The sequence below is a fragment of the Mytilus galloprovincialis genome, chromosome 11, assembly GCF_965363235.1.
Source record: "Mytilus galloprovincialis chromosome 11, xbMytGall1.hap1.1, whole genome shotgun sequence".
Lineage (NCBI taxonomy): Eukaryota > Metazoa > Mollusca > Bivalvia > Mytilida > Mytilidae > Mytilus > Mytilus galloprovincialis.
Window position 1 is genome coordinate 77,261,111 of NC_134848.1, and position 19,980 is coordinate 77,281,090.

A 19,980-nucleotide genomic window follows, 5' to 3' on the forward strand; every position below is an offset into this window, starting at 1 on the left:
TTGGGGTATCTAGTTTAAAAAATGTGTGGCGTGACCCGGCCAACCAACCAAGATGGCCGCCATGGCTAAAAATAGAACATAGGGGTAAAATGCAGTTTTTGGCTTATAACTCAAAAACCAAAGCATTTAGAGCAAATCTGACATGGGGTAAAATTGTTTATCAGGTCAAGATCTATCTGCCCTCAAATTTTCAGATGAATCCGACAACCCGTTATTGGGTTGCTGCCCCTGAACTGGTAATTTTAGGTAATTTTTGCTGTTTTTGGCTATTATCTTGAATATTATTATAGATAGAGATAAACTATAAACAGCAATAATGTTCAGCAAAGTAAGATTTACAAATAAGTAAATATGACCAAAATGGTCAGTTGACCCCTTTAGGAGTTATTGACCTTTATAGTCAATTTTTAACCATTTTTCGTAAAAATTAGTAATCTTTTACAAAAATCTTCTCCTCTGAAACTACTGGGCCAAATTAATCCAAACTTGGCCACAATCATCTTTGGGATATCTAGTTTAAAAAATGTGTGGCGTGACCCGGCCAACCAACCAAAATGGCCGCCATGGCTAAAAATAGAACATAGGGGTAAAATGCAGTTTTTAACTTATAACTCAAAAACAAAAGCATTTAGAGCAAATCTGACAGGGATAAAATTGTTTATAAGGTCAAGATCTATCTGTCCTGAAATTTTCAGATGAATCGGACAACCTGTTGTTGGGTTGCTGCCCCTGAATTGGTAATTTTAAGGAAATTTTGCTGTTTTTGGTTATTATCTTGAATATTATTATAGATAGAGATAAACTGTAAACAGCAATAATGTTCAGCAAAGTAAGATTTACAAATAAGTCCGAATGACCAAAATGGTCAGTTGACCCCTGAAGGAGTTATTGCCCTTTATAGTCAATTCTTAACCATTTTTTCGTAAATCTTAGTTATCTTTTACAAAAATCTTCTTCTCTGAAACTACTGGGCCAAATTAAACTAAACTTGGCCACAGTCATCATTGGGGTAACTTGTTGAAAAAATGTGTGGCGTGACCCGGCCAACCAACCAGGATGGCCGCCATGGCTAAAAATAGAACATAGGGGTAAAATGCAGTTTTTAACTTATATAACTCAAAAACAAAAGCATTTAGAGCAAATCTGACAGGGATAAAAGTGTTTATCAGGTCAAGATCTATCTGTCCTGAATTTTCAGATGAATCGGACAACCTGTTGTTGGGTTGCTGCCCCTGAATTGGTAATTTGAAGGAAATTTTGCTGTTTTTGGTTATTATCTTGAATATTATTATAGATAGAGATAAACTGTAAACAGGAATAATGTTCAGCAAAGTAAGATTTACAAATAAATCAGAATGGCCAAAATGGTCAGTTGACCCCTTAAGGAGTTATTGCTCTTTATAGTTAATTTTTAACATTTTTCATAAATTTTTGTTAATTTTTAGAAAATATTTTCCACTGTAATTACTGGGCCAAGTTCATTATAGATAGATATAATTGTAGCAACAAGAATGTTCAGTAAAGTAAGATCTACAAACACATCTCTATCACCAAAACACAATTATGTCATGAATTTATCCGTGTCCATTGTTTAATATGCACAAGACCAAGGTGAGCGACACAGGCTCTTTAGAGCCTCTAGTTTATTCAAAATATTGAATCGTAAACAAAATTCAGTAGTTTTCATACCTCAGACCAGAGACATATAATACAAGAGATTGGCAACTCTAGTAGAGTCTATATAACGGCCAATGAAATCACTTGGCCACCGGAAGTGCTTGTGATGATGATGTGACCTGGGACGAAGATGAGCAAATTCCGCCATTGTTGTAAAGCGAGACGATACGCTTAAAGATTTTTTTAATCGTTTATGTCCATTGTTTTCACAGCTGAAGCATGTAAGTATATTCAAAAGATACATTTTATTAATTCTACCAATTTGTTTATACTATAATGTGCTGAGATGATGATAATAATCAAATGTAGACTAATTTAAAGTCGGTCCATTCAGCTTCCCCTCTTTATTGCTTTAGAACCGGTCTGGTCCACCATTTTTTTTTCGTAAAACGTAGAAATTTAAAAATGTATATACATTTTTGTAGTGATTTCCTACTCCCGATTGTTATCCCGTTAAAATGAGACTATTTTCGTATAGTTTGGTCAAATAGTGTTTTCATAAAATACCATCAAAGGTTTTTTTTTCGAATTGATACCCAAATCCAGCTATGAACTACCATTTTTTTTCTCATAAAACTTAAAAATTAACGAATAAATATGCAATTTAATAATCTTATATTACTTCCAAATGTTATCTTGTTAAAATAAGACCAGTTTCGTAAAGATCGATCCTATAGTGGTTTCTAAAAATTTCAGCAAAGGTGACTAATATTTTCATATTGATACCAAAAAACCTAGTCCAAATAAAATTACCAAAAACATATCAAAGATGATCAAATAGTTGTTAAAAAAAACAAAATGTCAAACTGGTTTGGCACTTAAATGGCTTCATGGTGCCAAGAAATCTTTCTTTTGCATGATTAAAATTAAATAAATCTTCATTTTTCTAATATATTGACACATTTCTTAAACTTTAATATGAATATATGTATTAAAAAGTAAATATTCAAAGATATTTCTCTTGTCATATGCTTATATATACAAACAATTGTCAACAGATTATTTGTGACAATTTGTCCTACCAAATTTGTGACTTTATGTCCTGTGGCTTTCTGTTCGTTTACCTTTTGTAAACACCTTCCCATTGGCGGATCCAGGGGGGTGGGGTGTTCCAGGGGTTGGAACCCCCTTTTCTTGGACGACCAATGCATTTGAATGGGTACATGTGGTTGGAACCCCCTTTATCTTGAGTGGGGAACCCCCTTTTTAAAATGGGTGGATCCGCCCCTGCTTCCAGACCCTCATTGTAAACCCCTTCAATACCCTCATGAGATCTACAAAATATATAGAAGCAGAGAGTCTCTGCCAGAGACTAAATAAAGTTTATGTCAGCAACTTACATTGTATGTTCACTGTATAACGTTCAACAATTGATAAACATATAAACATATCAAATATTTGTACCTAATAGCAAGCTTGAAAGGTCTATACATGACAAAAGAAATTTAAAATAGATTTAGCATAATAAAAACCTGCAGAATGTCATATGACATACATGTAGGAAGTAACGTTTAAAAGTAAGACAAATAGATGTTGTATAATAGGCTTCAAATTTCTTTTCAACTCTAAAATATTATTTTTTTTTAAATTTAGAAAATGCCAAACAGGAAAAGATGTAGTAATTTAACAAAAGGAGTTAAAAAGAAAAGTAATCCTCAGCCATGGACAGCTGTTGGTACCATTATGGAGGAGATATATGTTGCCGTTCAATCCACACTGAAGATGAAAAGGTTCATCATATGTACGCTTGAATTTGATTGTCATGCTGATTGTTTTCTAGCACCAGTGGGAGGCACAGAGCAACTGATTACACAAAAAATTGAGATATTTGCAGTAAATGAGACACACAATGAACATGAAGAACCTTGCCTTTCTCCCTTTCAGACTTTATGCAATTTATTACAAGTTAGCATCACTGATACATATATCCTTAGCTGTACAGATACCGAAATTTGCATAGTTGAACTGTACTATTTCAGTTGCAAGGAAATGAGCATAAAACTCTCTGTTATCATTGACAGTAACATTATAAATGAATGTTTGATAATAAGAATATTATTAATACCTGGAATGAGTTTTGTTTTCTTATGTCTTGGTTTAATTATTGAAAAAGGATGGAATCATATGTAGTGATAGTCTAGATATATTGTTCTGATCACCAGTCTGACTGGTCCTTTTCATTTCAGAATACTGGGATGTATGTCGTGTTTTTTTTTACAGTTGTTATTTGGTTGATTGGGAAAAAAACATAACAAAAAAAAACAAATAGGAACAAAAAATTGTACAGCTTGTGAAATCTATAATATGCCTTTATTATGTTTGTGCCTTTCCAAGGTAAAGAGCATCATGCCTTTATTATGTTTTTGCCTTTCCAAAGTAAAGAGCCTGTAATTCACTTGTGGTTTGTTGCTGTATACAATATTTGGATTTTTTTGTTATTATATTGTACATAAATCGGGCCATCAGTTTTCTTGATTGAATTGTTAAACCTTTTTCATAAATAGACCTTGTATAGTTGACAGTGCAGTATGAATTTTTCTCATTGCTAAGAGCCTTATGGTTACCTAAAGTTATTAATGTCTGTGTATTTTGGTTTCTTGTGGAGAGATAAATATCATATTGCATATACTGTACAGAAAAGAAATTTCATACACTCGCAAATCAATATGTAAAAAATATGAAATATTTGCCACTGGACGTTAGGCAACCATCAATTAAATCAGCCTGATCAACAATAAAGGTAGACACATTTTCGTGCAGTTTGTATAAAGTAAAAGAAAAAGGTATTAACTATCAAGTCAAGTAGTTGTTTAAACTATTTACACATGTGCATGTCTGTTTCAAAACTAAAAGGAGATTTTAACTAGTCAAAAAGTATATTAAAAAGAAGGGAAACATGTACATTTCAAAACATTTAAATATCAATATGGCATTTCAACTGGTGTATGCTTTGAAGTCAACTTGCCATGTTAACAGAAGTATAGCATAGTAGAATGTTTATTCTTACAAAAATTGTTACATGAAAAGGCAGCAATACCTGCTGCTGTGAGTTTTTATCGTATATTTAGCAGTTCCTTACACTTAAACTATGGTTTAATCTCCTTACATTCGAGGTGAAAAGTGAGACTTATATTGCCATTTTCTATTAAATGATCATTAAATGTAAGTCCTAAATACACAATCCGTGAAAAGGAGAAACCATAAATTAACCGACAATCATAAAAAAAAAAATCAATGCAAGCTCATAATGTAAATTTCGAAAAACACACTTAGAAAATTATTTACCGACAATCCCCAAAAAACAACTCGATACATGCCCAATTAATAATGAACACAAAAAGTAATAATTTTTTAATGATCTATAAAAATTATGAATATAAGACAAAGTTGATCATGATTAACGGTAAATAAACAAACAAATTAAGTTTTTTTTCTACTCATTAATTAATTTTATATTTTGTATTTTTGGAAAGATTGTGGACACCTGTGGTGTAACAACTTCTTGTGTACCAGGTGTCAATTAAAACTCTTTTAAACAGGTTGTGATTTACCTGACCATCGAATAATTCAAGCCTAATATACATGTCACACTGTGAAATTATGTCTCCGACACAGGTGTATATTAAATAAAAACCCATTATGAAACTATCAAATAAAATGAACTCTGATACAATTTATTAAGTGTCAACTATTTAATATCGTTATTTTTTTTAATTCAATATCAAATTATGTTTCTTTTTTAATAATACAAATAATACAAATCAAAATTAAAATGACATTGAAATAAATATTTATGCATGAACTCAAGTTATTTAATTAATTATGTTAAATTTAACACTGAAACAGTTAATTTATGCTTAAACATTCACCCTTACTTCGAGTACTTTTAATACTTTGATAAAGACTCTACTACCCAAAGAGATCTCGCGAGGTTTAAATGTGGCCGTGTGATATTACGGGATTTCGCCGAGTTGCCAATCTCTTGTATTATATGTCTCTGCTCAGACTGACTCATATAATAAAATTATTTGTCAGCAACAACCAAAACTGACCATATAAACATTCTATTAGGTAAATCTATATAGCAGCATAGTAAATGAGTTATATTTTCATGTAAGGATTGATTGTATAATAAAATAGGTAGCAATATTTGAATACTATGACTAACAAATTTTGTTCGCATCAATTAAGAGTGCCATCATGTCCTTTTTTTATTCAAAATATTGAATCATAAACAAAATTCAATAGTTTTCATATCTCAGACTGACTCATATAATAAAATTATTTGTCCGCAACAACCAAAACTGACCATATAAGCATTTTATTATGTAAATCTATATAGCCGCATAGTAAATGAGTTATATTTTCATGTAAGGTTTGATTGTATAATGAAAAAGGTAGCAATATTTAAATATTATGACTAAAAAAAATTGTTCGCATCAATTAAGAGTGCCAGCATGTCCTTTTTTTATTCAAAATATTGAATCGTAAACAAAATTCAATAGTTTCCACATCTCAGACTGACTCATATAATAAAATTATTTGTCCGCAACAACAAAAACTGACCATATAAGCATTTTATTATGTAAATCTATATAGCCGCATAGTAAATGAGTTATATTTTTTTATGTAAGGATTGATTGTATAATAAAATAGGTAGCAATATTTGAATATTATGACTAAAAAAATTTGTTCGCATCAATTAAACTATAATTACAATTATATAAGCCTTGGATTTTACATATTTTGGACACGAGCATCACTAAAGAGACATTATTTGTCGAAATGCGCATCTGGTGCAGAAAAATTGGTACCGTTAATGTTATTACTACCACTGGGTCGATGCCTCTGCTGGTGGACTGTTAGTCCCCGAGGGTATCACCAGCCCAGTAGCCTGTACTCCGGTACTGGCATGAAAATACGGATTTTTTTTGTGTTATTAAATTTGCTGTTACAAAATGTAAAAAAATATTATAAATTAAGGAATGTATCTCCCTCGTGCAAAGGTCTGATTCCTTTCAAGGATTTGGCTATACTTTTTTGGAACTTTTGGATTATAGCTCTACATCTTTTATATAAGCTTTGGATTTTACATATTTTGGACACGAGCAACACTGAAGAGACATTATTTGTCGAAATGCGCATCTGGTGCAGAAAAATTGGTACCGTTAATGTTATTACTACCACTGGGTCGATGCCTCTGCTGGTGGACTGTTAGTCTCCGAGGGTATCACCAGCCCAGTAGCCTGTACTCCGGTACTGGCATGAAAATACGGATTTTTTTGTGTTATTAAATTTGCTGTTACAAAATGTTAAAAAATATTATAAATTAAGGAATGTATCTCCCTCGTGCAAAGCTCTGATTCCTTTCAAGGATTTGGCTATACTTTTTTGGAACTTTTGGATTATAGCTCTACATCTTTTATATAAGCTTTGGATTTTACATATTTTGGACACGAGCATCACTGAAGAGACATTATTTGTCGAAATGCGCATCTGGTGCAGAAAAATTGGTACCGTTAATGTTATTACTACCACTGGGTCGATGCCTCTGCTGGTGGACTGTTAGTCCCCAAAGGGTATCACCAGCCCAGTAGCCTGTACTCCGGTACTGGCATGAAAATACGGATTTTTTTGTGTTATTAAATTTGCTGTTACAAAATGTTAAAAAATATTATAAATTAAGGAATGTATCTCCCTCGTGCAAAGCTCTGATTCCTTTCAAGGATTTGGCTATACTTTTTTGGAACTTTTGGATTATAGCTCTACATCTTTTATATAAGCTTTGGATTTTACATATTTTGGACACGAGCATCACTGGAGAGACATTATTTGTCGAAATGCGCATCTGGTGCAGAAAAATTGGTACCGTTAATGTTATTAAGATTGCCAGCATGTCCTTTTTTTATTCAAAATATTGAATCGTAAACAAAATTCAATAGTTTTCATATCTCAGACTGACTCATACAATAAAATTATTTGTCCGCAACAACCAAAACTGACCATATCAGCATTTTATTATGTAAATCTATATAGCCGCATAGTAAATGAGTTATATTTTCATGTAAGGATTGATTGTATAATAAAATAGGTAGCAATATTTGAATATTATGACTAAAAAATTTTGTTCGCATCAATTGAGAGTGCCAGCATGTCCTTTTTTAATTCAAAATATTGAATCGTAAACAAAATTCAATATTTTTCATATCTCAGACTGACTCATACAATAAAATTATTTGTCCGCAACAACCAAAACTGACCATATAAGCATTTTATTATGTAAATCTATATAGCCGCATAGTAAATGAGTTATATTTTCATGTAAGGATTGATTGTATAATAAAATAGGTAGCAATATTTGAATATTATGACTAAAAAATTTTGTTCGCATCAATTAAGAGTGCCAGCATGTCCTTTTTTAATTCAAAATATTGAATCGTACACAAAATTCAATAGTTTTCATATCTCAGACTGACTCATATAATAAAATTATTTGTCCGCAACAACCAAAACTGACCATATAAGCATTTTATTATGTAAATCTATATAGCCGCATAGTAAATGAGTTATATTTTCATGTAAGGATTGATTGTATAATAAAATAGGTAGCCGTATTTGAATATTATTACTAAAAAATTTTGTTCGCATCAATTGAGAGTGCCAGCATGTCCTTTTTTAATTCAAAATATTGAATCGTAAACAAAATTCAATAGTTTTCATATCTCAGACTGACTCATTTAATAAAATTATTTGTCTGCAACAACCAAAACTGACCATATAAGCATTTAATTATATAAATCTATATAGCCCCATAGTAAATGAGTTATATTTTCATGTAAGGATTGATTGTATAATTAAATAGGTAGCAATATTTGAATATTATGACTAAAAAATTTTGTTCGCATCAATTTAGAGTACGTGCTAGCATGTCGTTTTTTTATTCAAAATATTGAATCGTAAACAAAATTCAGTAGTTTTCATACCTCAGACTGACTCATATAATAAAATTATTTGTCCGCAACAACCAAAACTGACCATATAAGCATTTTATTATGTAAATCTATATAGCCGCATAGTAAATGAGTTATATTTTCATGTAAGAATTAATTGTATAATGAAAAAGGTAGCAATATTTAAATATTATGACTAAACAATTTTGTTTGCATCAATTTAGGGTGCCAGCATGTCCTTTTTTTGTTCAAAATATTGAATTTTGAAACAAATTTCAGTAGTTTTCTAACCTCAGACTGACTCGAATTATAACCAAAACAGACCATATTAGCACTATATATAGCTGCATAGTAAATTAGTTATATATCCATGTAAAGATAGCAATATTTGAACATTTAAATTGACGAGATGGTACAAATGTACATACTTATATTACACTTTATTGATATCCCTTTCAATACACTGTACAATTTACGTTTTTTTATCATTTGTCAAAACAGAATCTTATCATGTTAATCCAAGGCAAACAAGGTGAATTTCGATTGAAAATAATGTATTAAATGCACCGAGTTATAGTTAGGAATTCGAAGAGACAATTATAAATGGGGAACGAAACACAGTAAACCATGATGTTTATATTCCATCATATAAAAATATTCTGCTGATGTCTCGGACAACCTTTCTTTCCGTTTCGATATTTGCACACGTAACTTTTGAAATCTGTAATCTGTAATCTGTAATATACATTCTGCCAATGTAGGCACACCTCTTCCGAGTATTGGTTTTTCACATCATGAATAAAAATATCTTCCACCAATATCACTATACACTATATACATTGTACATCATATTCTTGACGATAAAATTGGGCTTAATGTCAATATCATCAAATCATTAAATATTTTAAAATCTAAAATATTTATCTAAAGATATCACTGTTTGAGAGTAGACAACCAATCGACACTTAGGATTCATAAAATGTTATTATCTACTTTCTTTTCTTTTTCTTTATATCATCTAATTGCAACAGTCTATATCTTTCACAATGGAGATTGTAACATAATCGCCTACATTTTGGATCTATAATGTTCTGTATCACTTTAAAAACTTTTTCATTTCTTAACATTGTCGTGTAATTAAAGGGATCTATGATCAGTTGTAAAATGTCAAAATGTTCACCTTTCATATTAAAAGCAGCTAACTCTTCACTACAGGAACTAATTAAATCTTCCAAAATTGGGTTTCTGATATCTTCTAAACTTTTACACGTTAATAAGAAATGTGGTAAAGTTTCTTCTGTTTCATTACACAGTTTGCATATAGACAGTTCTGTATTACTTTTAAACTTGGCTCTAAATGTTTGCAGAATGTAACTCCCAGTAGCTATTTTCAATTTTGTAGGAATTCTAATAATTTCCCTTGAATTCATAGTATTTGTATTTGCAATAGGATGACATTGTCCTGGTTTATATATCAACGATAAGTTTCTTAAACTTGTATAAAGTTTTGCTTGATTCAGTATCTTCTCAATCCAGAATTTTTGAACTTTGGAAGTTATTTCCCTTTTCCATTGGTATTTACTAATTGGATTAACTAAGTATTGTGCAGGATCATTAAGTTCATATTTCAAAAATATTTTCCTCAGTAAACTAAACCAACTATTACTATTAATAGATTTAACATTTAATTGCCTTTCCGCTAGTTGCCATTCAATAGAATTTTTTCCTTGTCTAGTAATATTTCCATAAAAAGTTAAAATTTTTACATCTATTTGAGCTTCTACAGGTAACATCCCAGAAATCATATATATAGCAGGATCTGCTACTGTTTTTGGTAAAGATAACAGTTGTTTCAAGAACTTCTTAAATTGGATATTTAAAGTTTCTAAACATCTTCCTCTAGGGATTACTATTTCCATTCCATAAAACATTATTGGTATAATATAAGTATTCATAATTGACATTGAAGTTTGTGGATCTAGTCCATTTTCGCCATAGAGTCCAACCCCCATTAAACTATAAAGTGTCCTTCTTGCTTTCTTTAAATTCTCATCTATTGTAGCTTTACATGAATCATCGTCTGTACGACATATTCCTATATGTGTTGCTTTATTAGAAGTTGGAAGAACAGAATTGCCTAAATTCCAAATATTTTCATTTACTTTCTCATGGTGACGTGATTTAGACTGTATAACACAACTTTTTGCTGGTTGTAGTAAGTATGCCTCACGTTTACTAAAATCAAAGGCCATATCAATTAAAATTTGCGTTTCATACGGACAGTTACTTAGAATGGCTAAATCATCTGCGCAACAACAAGAAATCGATCCAATTTTGCCTCCATATCCTGAATCAGCTAAAATGTCTAAAAGTGTATTTATATAGATTTTGTACAAGTCTGCACTAAGAGTCCCTCCTTGTCTTACGCCTTGTTCTATTCTAAAAGTGTCCGATATTTGATTATTCCATTTAACACAAGAAACAGCATTTTTATATAGATTATCAATAATTAAAATAGATTGTTCTGGAATTTTCATTTGATATAATCTTCTGATAAGCCCAGCATGTTTAACAGCATCGAATGCAGATTTTGCATCAAGCATAGTTATTATTATTTGATCATTTAACTCGGTACATTCCTTGTGATATTCTTCTATAATAAAAGAGCAGTTTAATGGTGCTGTTCTTTTAGTAAAGCCACGTTGTAATGGATTTTGATATTTTATAATATCAGGATTAATTCTGATCTTTAAAACAGCCTCAATGAGTTTGGATAATGTTGGAGTAATTGTTATTCCACGATAATTTTTACTGTCTTTACAACTTCCTTTATTCTTAAAGAGCGGAATTACTATTCCTAATTTCTGTTCGTCTGGTATATAACAAAGTCTAAAAGTACTATCCAAGAGTTCTTTAAGGTGATAAATAAGAGATTGTCCTCCATATAATAAATTTTCAGTTGAAACTCCAAATATATCTGGTGATTTATTTAAATTTAATAACTTCAAAGCTTCTACTATTTCATTTTCAGTAATACTTTGGTGTTGAAACATAGCTCTACAAATGTCAATTATATAAATATATTCTTGTTCGATCTTTTGTTGATATTTGTTATCAAAATGTTCATGAATAGAATTTTTTGTTAAATTTTCAAAATGATGTTTTCATCCACTTAGAATGTTGTTTTCTGTACTATACACTGTGTCTCCTACAGATAGTTCATCTATATGATTACTTAATCTTCCCCTCTGTTTTTTAATAAGTCTATAAAATGAATTTTTGTTTTTGATATTTGCTTCCATTATTTTTTCTCTTTCATCGATTCTATTCATCGCAACTGCCTTGCGACAGTGTTTACGTAAATTATAAGTTGTCTCTTTTTTCTGAATATAAAGTTCATTCCTTGGATCTTCCGACCGCCCATTAATCTTCCATTGATAAAAAGCCTTTTTTTTCATTGCAATTGCGCTAGAAATATCTTCATTCATTACTTTTAATTTTGGTTTTCTATATCTTTTTCGAGGAGTTGGACAACAACTTTTTGCTGAATTGAAGAGTAAACTGTTCATATTTTGAAAAGCAATATCCACTTCATATTTATTTTCTAAAGATGATGAAAAATTATCTAATCCATTTTCAACTAAAGTTTTATATGCGTCTTTATCTATTTTTTTCCATGGAGTTTTTCCAGAGGGTAAAATATTTGAATTTGAACATTTCAGTTTTTCTTTAGCATTGATGATATATTTCACTTTTGCTTTAACAGGAAAATGATCAGACACGTTGTCCATTGTTTCCATACTGATCACATTCTCTTTAAAATCTTGTTTAAAAAGTAAAAAGTCAATAGTTGAAGTTCCTTTACCACTACAATTTACAAAAGTAATACCATTTTCTTCAGTATATAAACTATTTTCATTCAAAAAGTCTACTAAATATTTGTTTCTACTCGTATCAATTTTACTTAAAATATTTTCGTTAAAATCGCCACCAATTATAATAGAGTGAGAGTCGCTATAACTTTGAACGATTTCATGTAGTTGATCTATACAGTTATAAAATTCTAATGAGTCAGATGGTGTTCCTTTACATGGTAAATAAACAGATACTAGGAGTAGCTTTGAAGATCCTAAAAGTTCAACACAGCAAATTCTATCATTTCCAATATCTAACGGATTAATAAAATTGTCAAGGTCTTTTCTCCATAAAATTCCTGTTCCCCCATAACCACGAGGTAAATTGGTTGGATTTATTGGATCTTTATCATCGACCGCTTTTCCAATTCCACAAATATTTTAATGAAGTTCATTAAGTAAATTCAGTTGAAAATTAAACAGCCAATGTTCTTGAATTAAAAATATATCTGTTGATTTAAAAAGTTCATCAAAAAACATACCGCATGTTTGTATATTTTTACAATTAAAAGTTAAAATATTAAGTTCTTTCTTTTTATCATCCTCTCTACTTTCATGATTTAATTGTTCCATTATGTCGGTTGGACACTGAGGCTTGTTTTCCATAAAAAATTATTTCCATGTAAAGTTTTGGCAATGTTATTACTTTGGAAATATAAATTTTGTCCCAAATAGTTCCTAGGTTGATTACTTTGTGAATCACAATTTGTCCTTACTTGGTTGTTTGACGCTAATACATCAATAAGATTCGAATGAGTAACAGTTTGAGTATTGTCCGGAGACGTATCTTGAAACCATTGATTTTCATAATCACATCTACTTTCTGAATCACTATGACTCTCATTTACAGTTCCATAATTATTTATATAATATGAGTTGTGATGATCATAATAATATGGATATTGATGATAATAATTTTGGTAATCCCAATTATGTTGAGAATATTGATTTTCTGAGTTATCTTTCACATTTTGTTGATAAACATGATTTTGTGTATCCTTTGATTTATCATTGCTTTCAGTAATATTGTCAGATAATTTATCCAATTCATTTTCAATCTTGTCCACAATAAATTTTGTGACTTTATTCCTTACTTGTACCAGTAAATCTTCACTATTATCCCTATGACTATTTAAATTTTCAGATTCTGATTTTTCATTACGCAGAGAGGAGTTATTTTGATTTTCTTCCAATATAATAATTTTCCTATTCATTGTTTTTATGGTTTGTTCTAAATCTAAATTTCGGGCTTCAATTTGGTGAAGATAATCAAGAAGCTTGGTTTTCTCTTTAAGTTTTTCATTCACTGACAACTCTTTTAATTTCAGACTTTCTTCTTTTTTCTTTAATTTTAGTTCTAATTGACGCAATTCTTTCTGTTTCAACACACTATTTTCCTTATCCTTATCTTGAATTTCTTTAGATTTATCAGTAATGTTTTTGTCTACACAGACTAAAGTTGGACGAGGTGAATTAACCTTCTTTACTGAAGTTTCAATATTCAAATGCAAATTTTCAGAATTTTGACTATGTGTTGCTTCACATCCGAGACATATTTTATTTTCTTTTCCCATACATTTTAAGTGATAAGATTGATCACAGACTTCACAAATTTGTTCATCAGTATTTAACAACTCTAAACATAAGGCACAAGACCTTGGAAATTCCTCACATAAGAGAGATTGAGCAAAAGTTACTTTGGGTATTACTTGATCTTTATCTATATGTTTTACTGAAGTATCGGATTCTATTTCATTTCCTTCTAAAAAAGATTCTTCATTAATCATGTTGACCAAAGGTAAGTTGATACTATCACATACTTGAGTGACAATGGGAGAATTAACAGATAATACTTGCTTATCATCTATGGAGTCTATATCACAAATTGAACATATATAATGGTTTGTATCTAAATTATTCTCTAAAATGTTAATCATTTCACTTTTTAGTTTTTCGCATTTATAGTGTATCCAATGTTCACCCCTTTTACACCAGACACTTCTAGATAAGCAATTTCTAGTACATTTGGGGCATACTTCAGGGTTCTTAATGTCATTACTACCAGCGGCAGCATTTGTAACAGCTTTAGATTGACTAATCTTTGTATTATCCACTACAACTGACGAATTATGACCGTTGTTATTTGATGATAATAAAAAATCACATTGCTCTTTAATTTTGGTATTGAGATGTTTATAGTCTACATCATTACTCATCTGCGATGCAATTTTAGAAAGTTCATCTATGAATGACATAAATTGTTTCCCATTCACTTCAATACGACATGTTGTATTAAAAATGTTCACCCTATACAACTGCTTTGACGGATTACTAACGTCGGCAAATGAAATTGACCTCTCTGATAATTTCTTTGATAAATCGAACCTTTCATGTACTGTTAGTTTTAAACTTTGGTTTGAACTAAAATACTGGTCGAAGCATGTATTGAATTGCAAAAATGCAGCCGATGAAAACTGTATAATTAAATTCCCCCTTTTCAAAGTTGCTTGAATATCAATGTCTCTATTTGCAGCTTCCTTAATTTTATTCAAAGTTCTTTTCTCATTTAATACATAATTCTTAGTAGTTTGAATACTCTTGCTGGGTGTATATATTTTAGTTGGAACTAATTCTCTACTTGACCTTCTCGACATTTTGAATTTACTGTTGGTTGTATCTATTCAGAAACAGTGATTTGGAAAAAATGTTTAAGTAAAACAATTGGCTTTCATAAAACTGTTCACTATATATTAAAAGTGTTCTATGTTTAAAAGGTAAAAGGACTGTTAATTAAAAACTTCTTTAAAATTTCTTCATAAAACCAAGATGGCGACTATGAATCGGCTATTTCTTTGTCTCGTGTATTTCATTTTCTTTCGAAAAAATGGCAGTAAATGTATTTTCACTTTGCTAAAACATCATTCAGGGTTCTCATTGGCAATACAGGAAATAAAAGTTCACATTAAAACACTATCAAGTCTGTAAAAATCTGTAAAATCTGTAAAACTGTCTCTCAATAAATTACACAACCACCACCTTCAACCACCACACACCACACACCACACACCGAATGAAAGGAAAATATAGAAAATCTGCCAATCAGTAAAGTTAATGGACTTAATGAAAGTGATTTTGTGTAATTTAATATTTCGAATTAAAAGAGTTTTTGAAATGTTCTGGTTTGAAACACATATACGTAAAATATTAAGACTAATGGTCGTTTTTATAAAATAAATGTGCAAATGAACTTGAAGTTTATTTCTAAATGTATCCAATCAGTTAACGCGAAAAGTAAACGTGCGTTTACTTTCAAGTGCACGTAAAAATACACTTGTAAAATCTGTACTAAACGCCCGTTTACTTTTAAGTGCACGTAAAAATAATTTGAAGAATTCTGAAGTAAACGCCCGTTTACTACTGACTAAACGGACACATAGTAAACGCCCGTTTACTAGGGTAGACATTAGAAATTTCCATTTTGACCACGTTAACGTAATTATAGTAAACGTGCGTTTACTAGTAAACGGGAGATTTGAAGTTAACTAACGAAATATGTGCACGCGGCGTTAACTTGCGTTTACTTTATGTAATGCTTGGTCTGCACCCAACTGTACATGTACCAAGCATGACAATACGTACAAAATGCAAAAATACTTGCTTTAAAACTAGTACAGATATATCTGTTTTTCCGTTATTTAGAAATTTTCTTCTAATTCATGCATTTTATGCAATATTATAATATAAATAAAAACAATAGAAGTATACCGCTTTACAATAGTCATAACTCGATTAAACTGAAAAAAATTCGAACAAAACTTCGCGAAACACATTAACTACAAGTGGAAAGCAACGGAACAACATTAACACTGTACTGCTACAAATACAAACGCCAACATACAAATAAAATGACTATGTGTTAACAACTGTCATAATCCTGACACTTGACAGAACATTTTGAAAAAAAAAATGTAAAAATTTCAGTTTTTCTTTTATCAGTGAAATGCGTACACAACAAAGCATGAACAGAGAAAGAGAATTGCCTTCACCAAAAAGGTAGGGAAATATATTTGTATATTATATAGTTTTGAAAGTTACGTATTTTACATTGTAAACGTGTTATCAAATGTTTTAGTGAATTAAACATTATCTTCTTGCATACCTCACCATTTGACGTTGCAAGGGTTCTGATTAAGCTTGTACTAGTATTATATATTGTGTAAACCAGTTTACCGTTTAATTTTATTTTCGATAAATTAATCAGAATGTCTCTCTGGTTTATGACTCTCCTCTTTTTTCCACTACGTACGTTAGAACACAATGGCTCGAGCACGATTGTATTTGAGTAAATAAATCTTCTTATGATATGCAAACGCATACTAGAAGCATAATTATTTTCAATAGTGTTCAGATTTTGATGCATTTAATTTTCGTAAATATACTGCTCGTTAAAATGTGCCTACTTGTCTAGTTGAAATATTTAAAACCTCTTTATACTTATAGAATATCTTTAGGGTTTATGTATCTCCTTTTTTCCACTACGTACGTTAGAACACACTGGCTGGATCACGATTGCATTTGAATAAATAAATCTTCTTATGATATGCAAATGCATACTAGTATCATAAATTATTTTCGATAGTGTTTAGATTTTGTTGCAATTAATTTTCGTTTATCTTCGTTGCTTGTCTAGTTGAAATATTAAGAATCTCTTTAAACTTATACGATATAAGCAACATATAAAAGTCATTAATCACTATTATCTGGACTATTGAGGCACGTATTATCAAAAGACGCCATACTGTTTTACAACAGCATAACAAAGTCATACTGTTTTGTTAAGTGTAGTTTGTCCTTTTGTCAATAGTCTTTGTATGTCATATCTTTCCTCATATGGAATTGCCCTCTTTGTGATATTTTCACCTCTTTTTAACATATTATCGAATGACAAAGTTATTCGCAATCGACTATCAATGAAGAGTTCTACCATTTCAGAAGTCACTTTCACAATCGACTTTTCGTGATGGGTTGAATAATTTTATCAGTCACATTTCCGAAATGCATATGAAGTTAGTACAAGGGGTTTCGATTGTATAATATGAGAACTATCAGTCATTACAAAATGATTGGAATAATCGTATAAAGTTGTTCAATAAATTGAAACGAGATTACAAATATGCTGTTTTATGAATGGTTAAATTAGAATAGTTCGTCTTACATTCACTTTTTTATTGTCTGTAAGAAAGACAGCTAAAAAGGAGGGAAAAGGATATACAAAACAGGAATAATTCTATAAGGATTTTGAATTAAAAAGAATGACGTTAATGTATTGTTTCCTTGCTGGTGTAAACTCTTATATTGTTTTGATGATGTCATCCGATTTGGTTTAAAGGAACAACATACACCAATAAGACTAAAAACAAAGTCGAAATTAAATATAATGTCTTAAAAAAATTAAAACCACTATGTAACGACAACCCCCACTTACAACAAATGGTGAATTGTGATACTCTTGGTGGGTCAACAGCTTCTCTTCTACACTGAACCATACGAAACCTCTCTGAATTTAAATAATATATGTCTGGGTGTGCGCGGATTTTTTTCTTTCTTCCTCAATTAATTCGAGATTCATTAACTGGGTATATGACTCTTGTATATATTTCAAATGCTGTTAGCTATTTTTGCACTGATTATGTGTCTACCAGTTAGTATTAGCTTAATGTTGCTCATTATAGTGATTACAAACAGGAAGTGAACCCAACAGAGCGACGGGGATACCTGTACAGGTGCAATAAGTGTGGGTAAGTTCCTTGTTTCTATGGACATGACACAATAATGTATATATGTATCATATGGCAATGTATGACGTATCCAAAGTATGAAGACAAAACGTTTTTAATTCCTTAATTTCAAAGAAGTGCAGAATATGTTTGGTCTTCGAAAATGCAACTTCTTTCATTTGTTCTTATTTAAAACCACATACATTGTAGATGTTTGCAATGTTTCAGAAATGTCTTAAACCCATTGCTGATAACACAGAAAGAGTGTTTAAGAGCAGAATTCTACCTCTCAACTTGCAAAATACTTTGATATTAAGCAAATGTGAACATGTATGTTGCGAGGATAATTTAGGAAAGGTCGTACAATTCTATTCTCAGTTCTTGATAAACCATTTAAGTTCTGTTTGATTGAAAATTCCAGAACAACATTGAACAGCGTAAACACAATACTCAATAATGAACAACACATCACATTTTCACATTGAACAGAAACAAATATACTGGTCTGTTTGATTAGACATCTTTCACTTATACATATATAACTAACACCATTGATCTGTTTCATCTTTCAGAAGGGAAAAGAGATATGATTAGTAAGTATTATCTACGTCTTTTGTAAATGACAAATATTTAAAACGGTCATCTATTACAGACAAGTTTTACAAATACAATTAGTGTATCTCAATCACTTGATCGTTCCGATACTACACATGTTATAAAAGATTAAATATTAAACACTAACCATAAGATACATACTTCAATATTAAAACAAGATCACCATGATATACATGATATATACTGTTTATTTTATTGTATTTGATATTTTCATCTCATCTTGTCATGTGTGTTTGTGTTATGTTATATGACTTTTGATGAACTTCTTTGTACCATTGTATCTTTATGGTGTTTGAGAAATAAAGAATCTTGAATCTTGCTGGATATGGTTGAATATTACCACGTTTACGATATTTTCTTGTCATTCGATTTAGTTTTTTAAGTGTTTGATTAGGTTTGTTAGTTTTATTTTCTAATTTCAACCAGGTAACTAATGACTTTTTATGATAACTTGATTGCGGAATACTAATAGCACATAAGACATTTTACTCCCCAAACAGCAAGATGTTTACGTGAGTAACACGACGAATGCTACATCTGAGTTTTCTATGTATTGTTTTAAAATTGTTGTTTGGCTTGTTGTCTTTTTATGTCCAGGTGTTTTATTTTTTTTTATTGGTTTTTATGATTTTCGAATGCCCGTTGTATCTTGTTGAACATGTCTTTTGAGAAAATAAACAATTTATATCTATCATACTGTAATTGAAAAAGTGTCCTCCTATAACATATACCATTTGTTTCGCCCACACATTGTTGTCAATTTAAGGGAATTATATGCAACTGTCATACAGATTACAGGTTAAGTTAGTTATAAAACCAAATTTACTCCCTCATTTCCGTATGAGGAAATGAGTGTATCAAGTCAGGAAAATGACAAATGTTTTTATTCGTTTGATGTGTTTAAGGTTTTGATTTGCCATTTGGTAAAGGACTTTCCCTTTTGAATTATCTGTTGTCTTGTATGTTGGTTTAAAGTAATAATATATGTTTGAATCCTAAAAGAAAAAGGACTACTGAAGTGACAATTATTGCAGTAGTGGAGTCCTG

At 30.6% G+C, this 19,980-nt stretch overlaps 1 protein-coding gene and 1 long non-coding RNA gene across 2 annotated transcripts in view; both read left to right on the top strand.

The window, feature by feature from the left end:
- The window catches only part of LOC143050912 (transcription intermediary factor 1-beta-like), a 39,266-nt gene extending 20,354 nt beyond the window's left edge, over nucleotides 1-18,912 (top strand). The window contains exons 2-4 of the mRNA XM_076224016.1: nucleotides 16,538-16,594; nucleotides 18,274-18,339; nucleotides 18,891-18,912. Of these exons, the coding sequence (XP_076080131.1) occupies nucleotides 16,538-16,594; nucleotides 18,274-18,339; nucleotides 18,891-18,912 (145 nt within the window). The remainder of the gene's footprint in view (nucleotides 1-16,537; nucleotides 16,595-18,273; nucleotides 18,340-18,890) is intronic.
- On the top strand, nucleotides 1,376-3,610 carry LOC143051403 (uncharacterized). The gene is made up of 2 exons (XR_012970750.1): nucleotides 1,376-1,898; nucleotides 3,271-3,610. It is a non-coding gene; the product is annotated as an uncharacterized LOC143051403 (long non-coding RNA).
- Nucleotides 18,913-19,980: the final 1,068 nt, after the last annotated feature.